Source organism: Cydia amplana, chromosome 21 (assembly GCF_948474715.1).
Source record: "Cydia amplana chromosome 21, ilCydAmpl1.1, whole genome shotgun sequence".
Classification (NCBI taxonomy): Eukaryota; Metazoa; Arthropoda; class Insecta; order Lepidoptera; family Tortricidae; genus Cydia; species Cydia amplana.
The window spans coordinates 11,166,328-11,178,877 of record NC_086089.1 but is presented as its reverse complement, the minus strand read 5'-3'; the positions used below and the strand labels follow the sequence as shown (position 1 = coordinate 11,178,877).

The window sequence follows — 12,550 nt, the reverse complement described above, 5'->3', positions numbered from 1 at the left end:
ATTATGTTATACCACAGAAGACTCACTAACAAAATGCGTCTATTACGATCAACACAGATTTGGCCGCTAGGTGGCGACAGCGCCACGCGCGGCTTTATATGGCTAGCCACCAAAATTGGTGTGGAACGGATGTACTTTTAGCTACTGTAGCAAAGCGACGAAATCGCGGGAGTGAGCCACGCCTGGTTATACATAAAAATTATGTCAATGGACAAGTACTTACATAAACTATCGAACACAGAATCATCAACTGCGCCATCATCAGCCAGCTCAGATTTGACTGCAAACTCCGCTGAACAACAGAAGAAATGTTAGTTAACTTATAATAAAAACGAATGAAGACAGTTTCAACTTCAGGTTTTGAGAGTCTGCTGACACACAGTTTGGTAATAGGTAATATGGGTTTGGATTAATACTTTTTTAACTAAAAAGTTTAAAAAGCATTCCCAAACTGAAGCAAATTGACTAATAGATGTTGTGTAGGAGAGCATATATCAGTAACCCTTACATTTATTGTGATTTTCGAAATTAAATTTTAGTTTTGATCATTATTTTCTTGACACACCAAACACACATGAAGTGCAGATAATTAAAATTCGTTATTCAAGCCAACCTTTAACAAGCAGTGCCTGCAGCTCGGCCTGGCTGCGCTGCACTTGCAGCTTGAAGTCGCTCGCGTCTCGCAGGCGGCCCACGCACATAGAGCAGATGCCGCACGAGCCCGAGCCGCCCACCACCAGCTGCAAGTTTAGTTATTAAAACAAAAACATCTAACTTTTCACAATTTTGGGTTTATGTAGATGTTTCAATAACTAGATTGTCTTTTACTTACATGTATATCGAAGCACTGTTTGATCAAGTCGGCATATATCTCCGTTTTGCCGAGATGTGTGTACGGCGTCGTCAGGTCCTTGTCCGGAGCACCCCGCAGGCAGCAGCGACACGCGTGCGTCACGTCCATCACGGCAGCGGTGCGGTGCGCAAGAATACCCCAATGGACTTAAAACAAATACCACAACAATACGAGTGTACTGTGCTATTATTATATTAGAGATATAGCAGCGTCTACGTCTAGGACTTTCGCCAGATCTGGGGGCACGGCAGTGCCGCCGCCAAGTCGAGCGCGAAGCAAACACTGCCGTACCATCCTTTACTGGAACCATTTCGCCGCATTTTCAGGCCCCTATTTGAGAACCTCTGGATAAGACCAGAACGCAGAAATTTTCGTCATCCACTAAGCTAATCACATAGGTACTTAAAATCCAAAATTTCAAGTCTGTAGGTCATTTAGTTCCGAAGTTAAGCGAAAGCAAAGTTTCGCATTTATGACACTCACTCACTCACTCATGATCATCAGAATAGAACTAGTACTTCCCATAAACTCAGAGAGCTGAAATTTGGTACAGAGTTAGGGTTTAATGGCCACATAAAGGAAAAACCTAAAAATATTGCAATATCAGTCACGTTTTAAAGATCTAAGAACTGCATAAGTAAGTTTGTAATCCCATATAAATATATGATATTACAAAGTTACTGTTGCAGTTCCTACAAATAGTAGGTAAAGTACACTATAGGGCTTCCAAATACCGGACTTCTCACAATACCGGTATTAATACCGAAACTGTCTTCATCAATACCGGGATCCCGGTATTGGATATGAATCGCTTAAAAATATATAGTTTTACAAAAAAGGGGAATTAGAAAGGCTCACTAGAATACCAGATATGTCCTAAAAGCTATTACAACAATAAACAATCAATGCCGCCATCTGCAATAATTTTATTTCACACTCCAGGTTGGCAATAATTTGATCCAATTTGTTGACTTCACCTCACCAGTCACATTTGTAGTTCAACTTAACCAACCAGACAACATTTTTTCAAATTTCCGTCAAATTGGTTTGCCATTATTACAGTTATCCTTGCTCTTTCGTTTTATTATTTGATAAAATTATAAGAACTAATGATGTTAATGTTAATGTCACTATCATCATATTCATCACTCACATAACTTCAGGATTCATCCACCATCAACCACTAAATATTTATCTGACGCATTAGGCAACGATCTTGTTTCAATAATAAAATGCGGGCTAGAGACCAGTTAGAGTTAGACCAAGTAAAGTCTGCAACGATTTTGATAGCATACACAGTACGCAGTGCAAGTGTTATTTGTATGTCATAATTTCACAGAAGTTTGACGTTTAATATAACACTTGGACTGCGCGTGCTATCAAAATTGTTGCAGACTTTTCTTGGTCTAACTCTAGATGCGTCTGACGTTTAGTAAGCCTTTTGATACAGCCGAATATAATGGATTTAAAGGGTTTATACTGCGCATTTCCCTCATTTTTTAAAATACCGGGATCCCGGTATTGCCTTTAAAAATACCGGTATTGAAAAATGCGTTTAAAAAGACGGGATCCCGGTATTGGAAGCCCTAGTACACTATGATGTACGATGTGAGTATGAATGAAGATATGTTTAGTTATGATATGTGTATAGTTGTATACATAGTATGGGTATGAGTACCCGAAAAGAAGGACTGCCTACAAAAAGAGATGAGATCCCATCAAAAACATTACATGTAAAAAGGTGCAAGTCATTATACGTATTACAAATTAAAGATATCTTATTGATACGGTTTTAACACCCCCTGGCACTGATTAAAATAACCGACTTGGTTTCACATTACATCTCAAAACTTTTTTGTAGTAAAAGCGTTGCGAGACTTGCACCTTTTTACATGTAATGTTTTTGATGGGATTCAGAATTACAGGATAAGTAATTAGCAAGAAAAAACAGCGCACTCCAACTCCAAGCACAAAGAGAAATAACACTGACATTGACAATGACAATATCAATATTGACATGACAGTTAACATTTGACAGTGACAGCGAGCGATGGCGAAGGGTACGTTCAGAAAAAGTAGGATTTCTAAAAAGCAATTTACATTCTCGCGCGAGCCACGAGACGCGAGTGTAAGCGGTAGGCTCGTGGCTCGGCTCGCGCTCGCCTGGCTCGCGTGGAGGAGCGGTTTTTTGGGCACGATCCAAAGGGGCTCACGCGCTTGCGTACACACTCGCGTTCGGCTTGTCATTCGGTTATAAATGTGGGCATGTGGGCTGGACTGCGGAGTAAGGCAAGGGGGGTTGAGCTCGCCTTTACTCTTCAGTCTATACATGAATGCACTGATTGAGGAGCTCAGTAGCACTCAGGTCGGCTGTTTTGTTGACGGTGTCTGCGTCAATAACCTGAGTTACGCAGATGACATGGTGCTGCTGGCCCCCTCAGTCAGTGCATTGCGTCAGCTAATCGAGGTGTGTGAGGCGTACGCCATAGGGCATGGTGCATGGTTTGACTTACAATGTAAGTAAAACAAAGATCATGGTCTTTAAGGCGGGAATTAAATGTCCTTTCTTTATACCACCTATCATCCTTAAAAGTGTTCTACTCGAAAGAGTGACACATTTCAAATATTTGGGGCATTTGCTGACCGACGACTTGAAGGACGATTTAGATATGGAGAGGGAGCGCAGGGCATTGTCAGTGAGAGCGAACATGCTAGCCCGCAGATTTGCTCGGTGTACAGATGTAGTCAAAATCACTCTCTTTTAGGCTTACTGTACATCATTGTATACGTCAAGTCTGTGGGTTAGATATACTCAGCGAGCTTACAATGCCCTGCGCATTCAATACACTAATGCTTTTAGGATGCTGTTGAGACTGCCGCGTTTCTGCAGCGCATCGTCCATGTTCGCCGAGGCGCGCACGGACGGTTTTGATGCCGTGTGGCGCAAGAAAACGACCTCACTACTTGACAGAGTACGCGGGAGTACCAACAGCATTCTAAACATGATAGCTAATAAGCTAGATTGCCCTCTGTTGTGGGCAATGGGTCAGCGGAAAAGTCACTTTTTGTTATAAATTATTAAATATTTTATTAGGTTACCCATTGTTACTAACATACTTAAATCATAAGCTATAACTATAACTAACAAATGTATGGACCATTGTTGTCTTAAATAAAGAAATTTTAATTTTAAAATAAACCTTATGCCGTGCTGTTAGTGTTTAAAATATATTAGCTCGACGAGCTTACGAGCCACGAGGCGAGAGTATAATCATTAGTTCGACGTTCGACGGGCTTACGCGCTCGAGGCGAGCCACGAGACGCGCTGCGAGCCGAGCCGCGGGTCTAAACAGGCTATTAAACTATAACAGACGGGCGTACCGGACCGTGATCTTGGTCCGAAGAGTGTTCGATCGTGTGTCCTCATCTCGATTCCATCGAATTAAGTGGGATAGACGAGCCAATTTTATTAATTATTAGGTGTATGTGGAAAGAGAAGGGTCGTAGAATGTATTGGATCCCATACATTTCACGACTCTTCTCTTTCCGCACAGTGTCTACATCAAACTACGCAATTAAAGTGACAACTTAAAGGCCAACGGACTCGCCACCAGGGACGCCGAAGATCGGGCAAAGTGGACACGAAGGAGTCGGAAGGCGGACCCCGGGTCCTCGCGCCCCGCGCGGGGGCACAGCTGGGATTGACGCCAGGATGATGAACTTAAAGGCCTTAACACACTGTCGCACCGCACCGCGACCTTGGTGTGTCGTACCCATAAGAGCGAGAAACAGATATGTCTTTCTAGCTCTCACTTATGGGTGCGTTAACTTTAATCCGATTGCGCGAGTATACAGTACTTAATCTTGGAGGATACAACTAAACGGAGTAGCCATTAACAGGCTTTCCCCTCTGTCGAAAATAGGCGGCCAACGGTCATACACAATGTATGGACTGACGTTTATCTGACATGGCTATTTTTACGTTACGCATACATTTGACGTTCCCCTCCCCCGCAAAAATCGGCAGACTGTTTTGTACAGAAAATTACAGACATGCGTCTCCGTTTGATTATATCCTCCAAGTACTTAATACATGAATCTAGTATTAAACTGGATTGGGCTTGAGTGGTGGGGATAACTGACAGAACGGTATTGTTTGTCCTTGTCACAGTCTCACATTTTTTCTTATTCCCCACCATAAATTAGTATGGATAATGGGGGGCAACAAATAAATTCGACCAATCATAGCGTCGCATTGCGTATGTTTTCTCCCTCAAGGAGGCACGTGTATATCACTTCTATAGGATGCTACTTCTATGACTTAATAATAATATGTCAAGTCCGTGATTAAATTATGATTAAATCCAAAGACAAATTTATATTTTTAGCTCTAGCTTCTTTCTGTGAACTTAATAAATTGAAACTTTGATATATACCATTTTGGAAATCAGCAACTATTATTAATTATCTCATTATAATTTCTAAATTTTCGATTTATACTTGGTCAACCAGATATTGACAGTAAAAAAAGGCGGCAAACTTGAAAAATGTAGGCGCGAAGGGATCGCGTCCCATAGAAAATTTGAATTTCGCGCCTTTTTTTACTGACAAGTTTTGGTTGACCAGCTATATATACATATCGACATGACACTGGCTACTGTAATAAACGCCATTAAAAAAAAAAAAAAAGAAAGTCCGTGGCATGTCTGTGGTCTGTGGTAATCTATTTTTGCCATATTCTTGTTTCGCATTATATTATATTCTTATTTAAAAGTAAATACATACAGTAAGTAAATACGTAAGTAAATACATATAGTGATACATCTCCTGTGATTTTAAATTACACTGTTTGTCAATTAAATTAATATTTCATAAAGACATTCCGTTCTGGGAGTTTGTCAGACGAAGGGCAGCGGCGGATTGGCGAGTACGAGTACATACGAACAACTTAGCGGTTGCCGTGATGGACGTGATGGATGCGTGTCGCTGCTGCCTGTGGCGTGCTCCGGACAAGGACCTGACGACGCCGTACACACATCTCGGCAAAACTGAGATATATGCCGATATGGTCAAAGAATGCTTTGATATACATGTGAGTACTACAACCAACTTTAATAGTGGGGTAATAGCAACCAAATTGAAAACTTGAAACAATAATTCACGAATACTATAATTCGTGTTCTTTGTTAATTAATGCACTATTTAACTTGCAGCTGGTACTAGGCGGCTCGGGCTCGTGCGGCATCTGCTCTATGTGTGTGGGCCGCCTGCGAGATGCGAGCGACTTCAAGCTGCAAGTGCAGCGCAGCCAGGCCGAGCTGCAGGCACTGCTTGTTAAAGGTTGGCTTGAATAACGCATTTTAATTTTGCTCAATGCTTTAGCATTGCCATTCAATGTGGCAATGCGGCCAGCCTTCTGGGCACACTGCCCATCGGCAGTGACTTGGGGGACGTTTTTTATTTATAGGCTCTTTATTTTATTTAGTTTAGAGAGGGTTTGTATTATTATTTCTAAACTAATTTAATGTTTTATATTCATTTGATACTTACACATTATCTGTTATTCGCGTGTTTAGTGTGTCAAGAAAGTATTGATCTAAATTAATTTTATTTATTTAAATCACAATTATGAGCTATACTGATACATGCTACTACACAACATCTATCAGACATTTTGCTTCTGTTTGGGACTACTTTTTAAACATGTTTGGATTTCTAATTTTCATTCATTTACTTTATATATTCATTATATAAAGTACATGAAACCCCTTGCGGTGTGGCTAACCTAACCTAACCCATATATCCTATGACCAAATTGTCTGTCAGTATACTCTACCTCAAGAAATGGTTGAAATTCTCTTAGTTCATTTTTATTATTAAATAACATTGTGTTGTTTAGCGGAGTCTGCGGTCAAATCTGAGCAGGCTGATGATGGCGTGGATGATGATTCTGTGTTCGATGTCTTATGTAAGTACTTGTCTGTTGAAATAATTTTAATATATAACTATAAATACAATACTGTTGCCTTTATAACTGTAATGCCCTTGTATGGCAAAAGTACCCACATAAATATAGGGTGGGTTACATTTTCCATCAACAGCTGATCCAGTGAACTGCTCTATAACTCAAATATACATTTTTAAATAAGTTTATTGGAATAAAATTTCAATATATGCGATATAATTTGACGACTTTTTATAATTTGGACGACCGGTCTGGCTTAGTGGGTAGTGACCCTGCCTGTGAAGCCGCGGTCCTGGGTTCGAATCCCAGTAAGGGCATTTATTTGTGTGATGAGCACAGATATTTGTTCCTGAGTCATGGTTGTTTTCTATGTATTTGTATATTATATATTATATATCGTTGTCTGAGTACCCACAATACAAGCTTTCTTGAGCTTACCGTGGGGCTTAGTCAATTTGTGTAATAATGTCCTATAATATTTATTTATTATAATTCGTTTTGAATAGTTTTATTTCATGAGTAACTATTGCGGTAAGCGAAGACAATATTAAGTTTAACGGTACAAATGTTTAATAATATAGCCAACAACAGCAAAGTAAATATACATTTTACACACTCATAGTCTCCTGAATCACTAATCAAAATCGAACTAGTTTTGGTAGTCGACTACAAAGAGATGTATCCACTTTTTCACCTTACTGCCTTGTAATAAGGTGAAAAAGTGGATACCACTCTTTGTAGTCGACCCTACATCTACGGTTCATTATGACTCTGACCTTGTAGTAGTAAGTAGTAAATAGTGAATCATGGTTGACATCAGGGATGTTGCGAACATCCGCATCCGCAATCGCGGAACTTCCGCATTATTTTCAACATCCGCATCCGCATAAAATCGATGCGGAGCTTATGCGGATGCGGATGTCGAACAAGTCGGTACAGGAACGTCTTGGCGGCGTCGTAAGTGCTAGGTAATTTCGTCATTACCTATAACGAAATCGTCTAGATCCAGAAAAGTCGGCGAAGTTACTGTTTATTAAATATGTATAACGCACCTATATTCTTGCTCAAATACTAAACGTTTCGTTTTTTTTTTTAATAAAAAAATACTAAAAATGTAATATTTTGACGTTTTCTAAGTATTTAATCTTGACATCCGCGGATGTGAACCTTTAAATATCCGCATCCGTATCCGCGGATGTCAAAAAATCTGCATCCGCAACATCCCTGGTTGACATGTGACGAAAGAAAAACATAATGGAGGTATTCGATTTCGTGACCATCCCAAAACCTTTTCTACTGTTTGTTTTGATACATTATTATGGTTGTCAATATCATTATCCCACCAAAAACATTTTCATGTAAAATGTTGCCAAGACGAAACCATAAGGCTCGCACTGACAAAAAGTTATCAGATCTCTTGTAGAGCCAAGCTTCTAACTCTACAGGCCCTACCTTCACAGACTCTACACCTTAGTCAAAATATGTGGCTTGGCCGTTTCATAATAAAAAATAACAAGAACTATTTTATAATAAAAAATAATGAATAGTGAATACATTTTTCACCTTACGCCCATGTGACGAAACGGCCAAGCCACATATCTTGACTAAGGTGTAGAGTCTGTGAAGGTAGGACCTGCAATCTGAGCGGTGTTTGGTCTGTGGTTTGTATAATTAAGTTTTGCTTCAGACGAGGAGCCCATACTGGTGGAGCAGTCAGAGGTCGGCGAAGAGAAGAGCAAGGAACTCATGGGTGAGTTCATGTTTTGATACACATAATATATCATATTGTAAAGGTAAAAGTTTTACAAACGTGTACCTACTTATTTACTTATTCCTAATTCCTACATAAGTAGCAAATATTACTGTATGCGTAATTAATTACGATGTCAAAAAAGGGAAATAATAATTGGTAATCATTCACACTTCATTTATTTTGGTAAATGTTTGTGTTGCTGTTTAGAAGTAAACAATTTATTTCTTTGACACCACACATGTGTAGTATACAAAAATATTATTTTAAATACGTATTTTATTAAGTACATGTAACCTATCTCCTTGTTATTGTTCCAGATGTAGACCCGCTCGTCAAGTCGGAGACGGGTGATGTGATGAGTGGCGGCGACTCGTCAGCGGCGGGTTAGTGCTGTCATGTTGTCCTGCTCCTCTCCTTACCGCTACTGTACATTCATAATGATATTCAGAGGAGGGCCGGGGTCGTATACGATGTATACCAACTTGAGTAGGAAAGGCGTATTCGTGACATAAATGATCATAAATGTGGTTTCAGGAAAAAAATCTAATTTACCGATATTTTTCTTTCGAGGCTAATGCGTTGTTTATTTGTGTTCCAGTGTGTTCGGACGGCAGCGCCGCCCGCGCCAGGGAACAGCTCGCGATGGCTTGTTCCGTGGTGCTCGAGCGCCTCCGCGGCGACGCGGCAGTACACAGTGGAGACACACCATACTACTGCGAGCACTGTGGCAAGAATTTCAGAAGCAAGACTATTTTAAGAAAACACATAGAAAACACATACTTGTCGACCGGAACAAAACCATTTGCGTGTGATTTTTGTAGTTCTACTTTTCAAACCAAATTTCTTGTAATCGAACACGAGAAAAGCGAACACGGTGTTACAAATTTCATGTGTGCTGAATGTGAGTATACAACAAGTTTCAAGAAAACTTTGGAGATTCATTTAAAGAGTCACTCAGTTAAGAATAATTTTAATTGTAGTCGCTGTAGTTACACGAGTTCGTGTAAAAGTGATTTACATAAACACCAAACAATACACATGGCTGGAAAACCTTTGCAGTGTAGCGACTGCGATTTCAAATGTAGTGTTGAATCAAATCTGCGACGTCACCAGAAGACGCACAACCGGAGGCACCAAAGAATACTCACTGGAAAACAACCTTACAAATGTAGTCATTGCAAGTACAAGTGCAGCCAAAGGTCAACCTTACGAAATCACGAAATGACACATACTGGCGAGAAGCCTTTTCAGTGTAGCCACTGTGATTACAAATGTAATCTGAAATCACTCTTAAAAATACACCAGAGGATACACACTGGGGAAAAGCCTTACAAATGTAGTCATTGTGACTACAAGTGCAGTAATAAGTTTAGCTTACGGGATCACGTAACGACACATACTGGCGAGAAGCCTTTACAGTGTAGCCACTGTGATTACAAATGTAATCGGAAATCACACTTAAAAATACACCAGAGGATACACACTGGGGAAAAGCCTTACAAATGTAGTCATTGTGACTACAAGTCCAGTTATAAGTTCAACTTACGAAATCACGAAATAACACATACTGGCGAGAAGCCTTTTCAGTGTAGCCACTGTGATTACAAATGTAATCTGAAATCACTCTTAAAAATACACCAGAGGATACACACTGGGGAAAAGCCTTACAAATGTAGTCATTGTGACTACAAGTGCAGTAATAAGTTTAGCTTACGGGATCACGTAACGACACATACTGGCGAGAAGCCTTTACAGTGTAGCCACTGTGATTACAAATGTAATCGGAAATCACACTTAAAAATACACCAGAGGATACACACTGGGGAAAAGCCTTACAAATGTAGTCATTGTGACTACAAGTCCAGTTATAAGTTCAACTTACGAAATCACGAAAAGACACATACTGGCGAGAAGCCTTTTCAGTGTAGCCACTGTGATTGGAAATTCAGTGATAAATCCAGACTACGACGTCACCTGGAGACGCATACTGGGACAAAGCCATTTAAATGTAGGGAGTGCGACTACAGCTGCAGGCAGAAAAGAAACTTGCTAATACACCAGAAGTTACACACTGGAGAGAAACCGTACACGTGTAGTCATTGCGAATACAAGTGCAGCCAAAGGTCAACCTTACGAATTCACGTAACGACACATACTGGCGAGAAGCCTTTTCAGTGTAGCGACTGTGATTACAAATGTAATCGGAAATCACAATTAAAAATACACCAGAGGATACACACTGGGGAAAAGCCTTACACATGTAGTCATTGTGACTACAAGTGCAGTAATAAGTTGGACTTACGAAATCACGAAATGACACATACTGGCGGGAAGCCTTTTCAGTGTAGCCACTGTGATTACAAATGTAATTGGAAATCACACTTAAAAATACACCAGAGGATACACACTGGGGAAAAGCCTTACAAATGTAGTCATTGTGATTACAAGTGCAGTAATAAGTTCAACTTACGAAATCACGAAATGACACATACTGGCGAGAAGCCTTTTCAGTGTAGCCACTGTGATTACAAATGTAATCAGAAATCACACTTAAAAATACACCAGAGGGTACACACTAGGGAAAAGCCTTACAAATGTAGTCATTGTGACTACAAGTGCAGTAATAAGTTAAGCTTACGAACACATGAAAGGACACATACTGGCGAGAAGCCTTTTCAGTGTAGCCACTGTGATTACAAATGCAATCGGAAATCAGATTTAAAAATACACCAGAGGATACACACTGGGGAAAAACCATTTAAATGTAGCAATTGCGAATACAAGTGTAGGCTGAGACAACACTTGCTAAAACATATGATTATACACACCGGGGCAAACCCATTTCAATGTAGCAATTGCGAATACAAGTGTAGGCGGAAAGAACAATTTCTAGCACACCAGCGGATACACACCGGAAAGAAGCCGTACACATGTAGTTATTGCGGTTCCAAGTGGAGTGATTTGTCAAACTTACGAACACATGAAAGGACACATACTGGCGAGAAGCCATTTCAGTGTAGCTACTGTGATTGGAAATTCAGTGATAAATCTAACCTACGACGTCACCAGGAGACGCATACTAGGACAATGCCTAAAAAACCGGCCAAGTGCGAGTCGGACTCGCGTTCCAAGGGTTCCGTACATTTCCCAATTTTTAACAATGTATTTTTATATGTGAAACGCGAGTGAATTGCCTTTAAAAAACCAGTAGGGGTCGGATCAAAAACTAAGTAATTAGTCCGACTCATGCTTGACTGCACATTTCTAACAGGTTTTCCTGTCATCTATAGGTAAATAACTATTATGTATATTTTTTTCACAATTATAGACCTAGTAGTTTCGGAGATAAAGGGGGGAGAATGGTCATTTATTTGCTATTTTCTGAAATAACTTCTAAACTATTTCTTTTAATATTATAAAACAAATATATTTGAATTTCTCAAAATGAGTTCTTTCATTTGATATGTAACACTATATAGTTAATAAACATATTTTTTGTTATTTTCTTATTTACTCCCCAAAACGGCCTCCATGTTTAAAATTCATTTGTTTACGTAAGATGTCCGTCTTTAGGTCACGAATTTATATAAATGTACCAAATTTCAACTTAATTGGTCCAGTACTTTTGGAGAAAATTGGGTGTGACAGACGGACAGACAGACGCACGAGTGAGTCCTATAAGGGTTCCGTTTCTTCCTTTTGAGGTACGGAACCCTAAAAGTAATTTATTTAAGGGGCTACCTGCGGTTTTCATCGATTTTAGACAAGTTTGGAATCGTAACTCCTACATTTACATATAGATTTATAAGACAAATGTCTATCGGTTCTTCAATCTTTTATCTCCATTTTTGTGTACCGTATTTTGAAATTGTCTAAAAAAGACCCTTTTTTCGGAACTAGATTGGTGTGAAGAATCTTCCATAGAATGACACTTTAGGAGTAAGCATATACAAATTTTTATAATAAAAAATCCAAAAAA

General features: G+C 39.6%; 2 protein-coding genes across 2 annotated transcripts in view; one reads left to right on the top strand and one right to left on the bottom strand.

Annotated features, from left to right (window-relative positions):
* LOC134657951 (zinc finger protein 501-like) overlaps positions 1 to 12,550 on the top strand; it is a 152,380-nt gene that overhangs the window by 76,010 nt on the left and 63,820 nt on the right. Inside the window, exons 2-4 of the mRNA XM_063513552.1 lie at positions 6,067 to 6,193; positions 6,753 to 6,821; positions 8,506 to 8,568. Of these exons, the coding sequence (XP_063369622.1) occupies positions 6,067 to 6,193; positions 6,753 to 6,821; positions 8,506 to 8,568 (259 nt within the window). The remainder of the gene's footprint in view (positions 1 to 6,066; positions 6,194 to 6,752; positions 6,822 to 8,505; positions 8,569 to 12,550) is intronic.
* Positions 26 to 1,046, bottom strand: LOC134658142 (uncharacterized). Its single transcript, XM_063513749.1, has 4 exons — positions 833 to 1,046; positions 614 to 740; positions 224 to 292; positions 26 to 39 (listed from the first exon to the last, which is right to left on the bottom strand). The coding sequence occupies exons 1-4, from the start codon at positions 959 to 961 to the stop codon at positions 26 to 28; spliced, it is 339 nt and encodes a 112-aa protein (XP_063369819.1). The 5' UTR covers positions 962 to 1,046.

Excerpts from the sequence above, each read along its gene's own strand:
- LOC134658142 (XM_063513749.1), bottom strand. The coding sequence starts at position 961 with ATGGACGTGACGCACGCGTGTCGCTGCTGCCTGCGGGGTGCTCCGGAC. Across the intron at positions 741-832 it reads AACAGTGCTTCGATATACAT|CTGGTGGTGGGCGGCTCGGG; the intron begins GTAAGTAAAAGA and ends CTAAACTTGCAG. Across the intron at positions 293-613 it reads GCAGGCACTGCTTGTTAAAG|CGGAGTTTGCAGTCAAATCT; the intron begins GTTGGCTTGAAT and ends TCTGTTGTTCAG.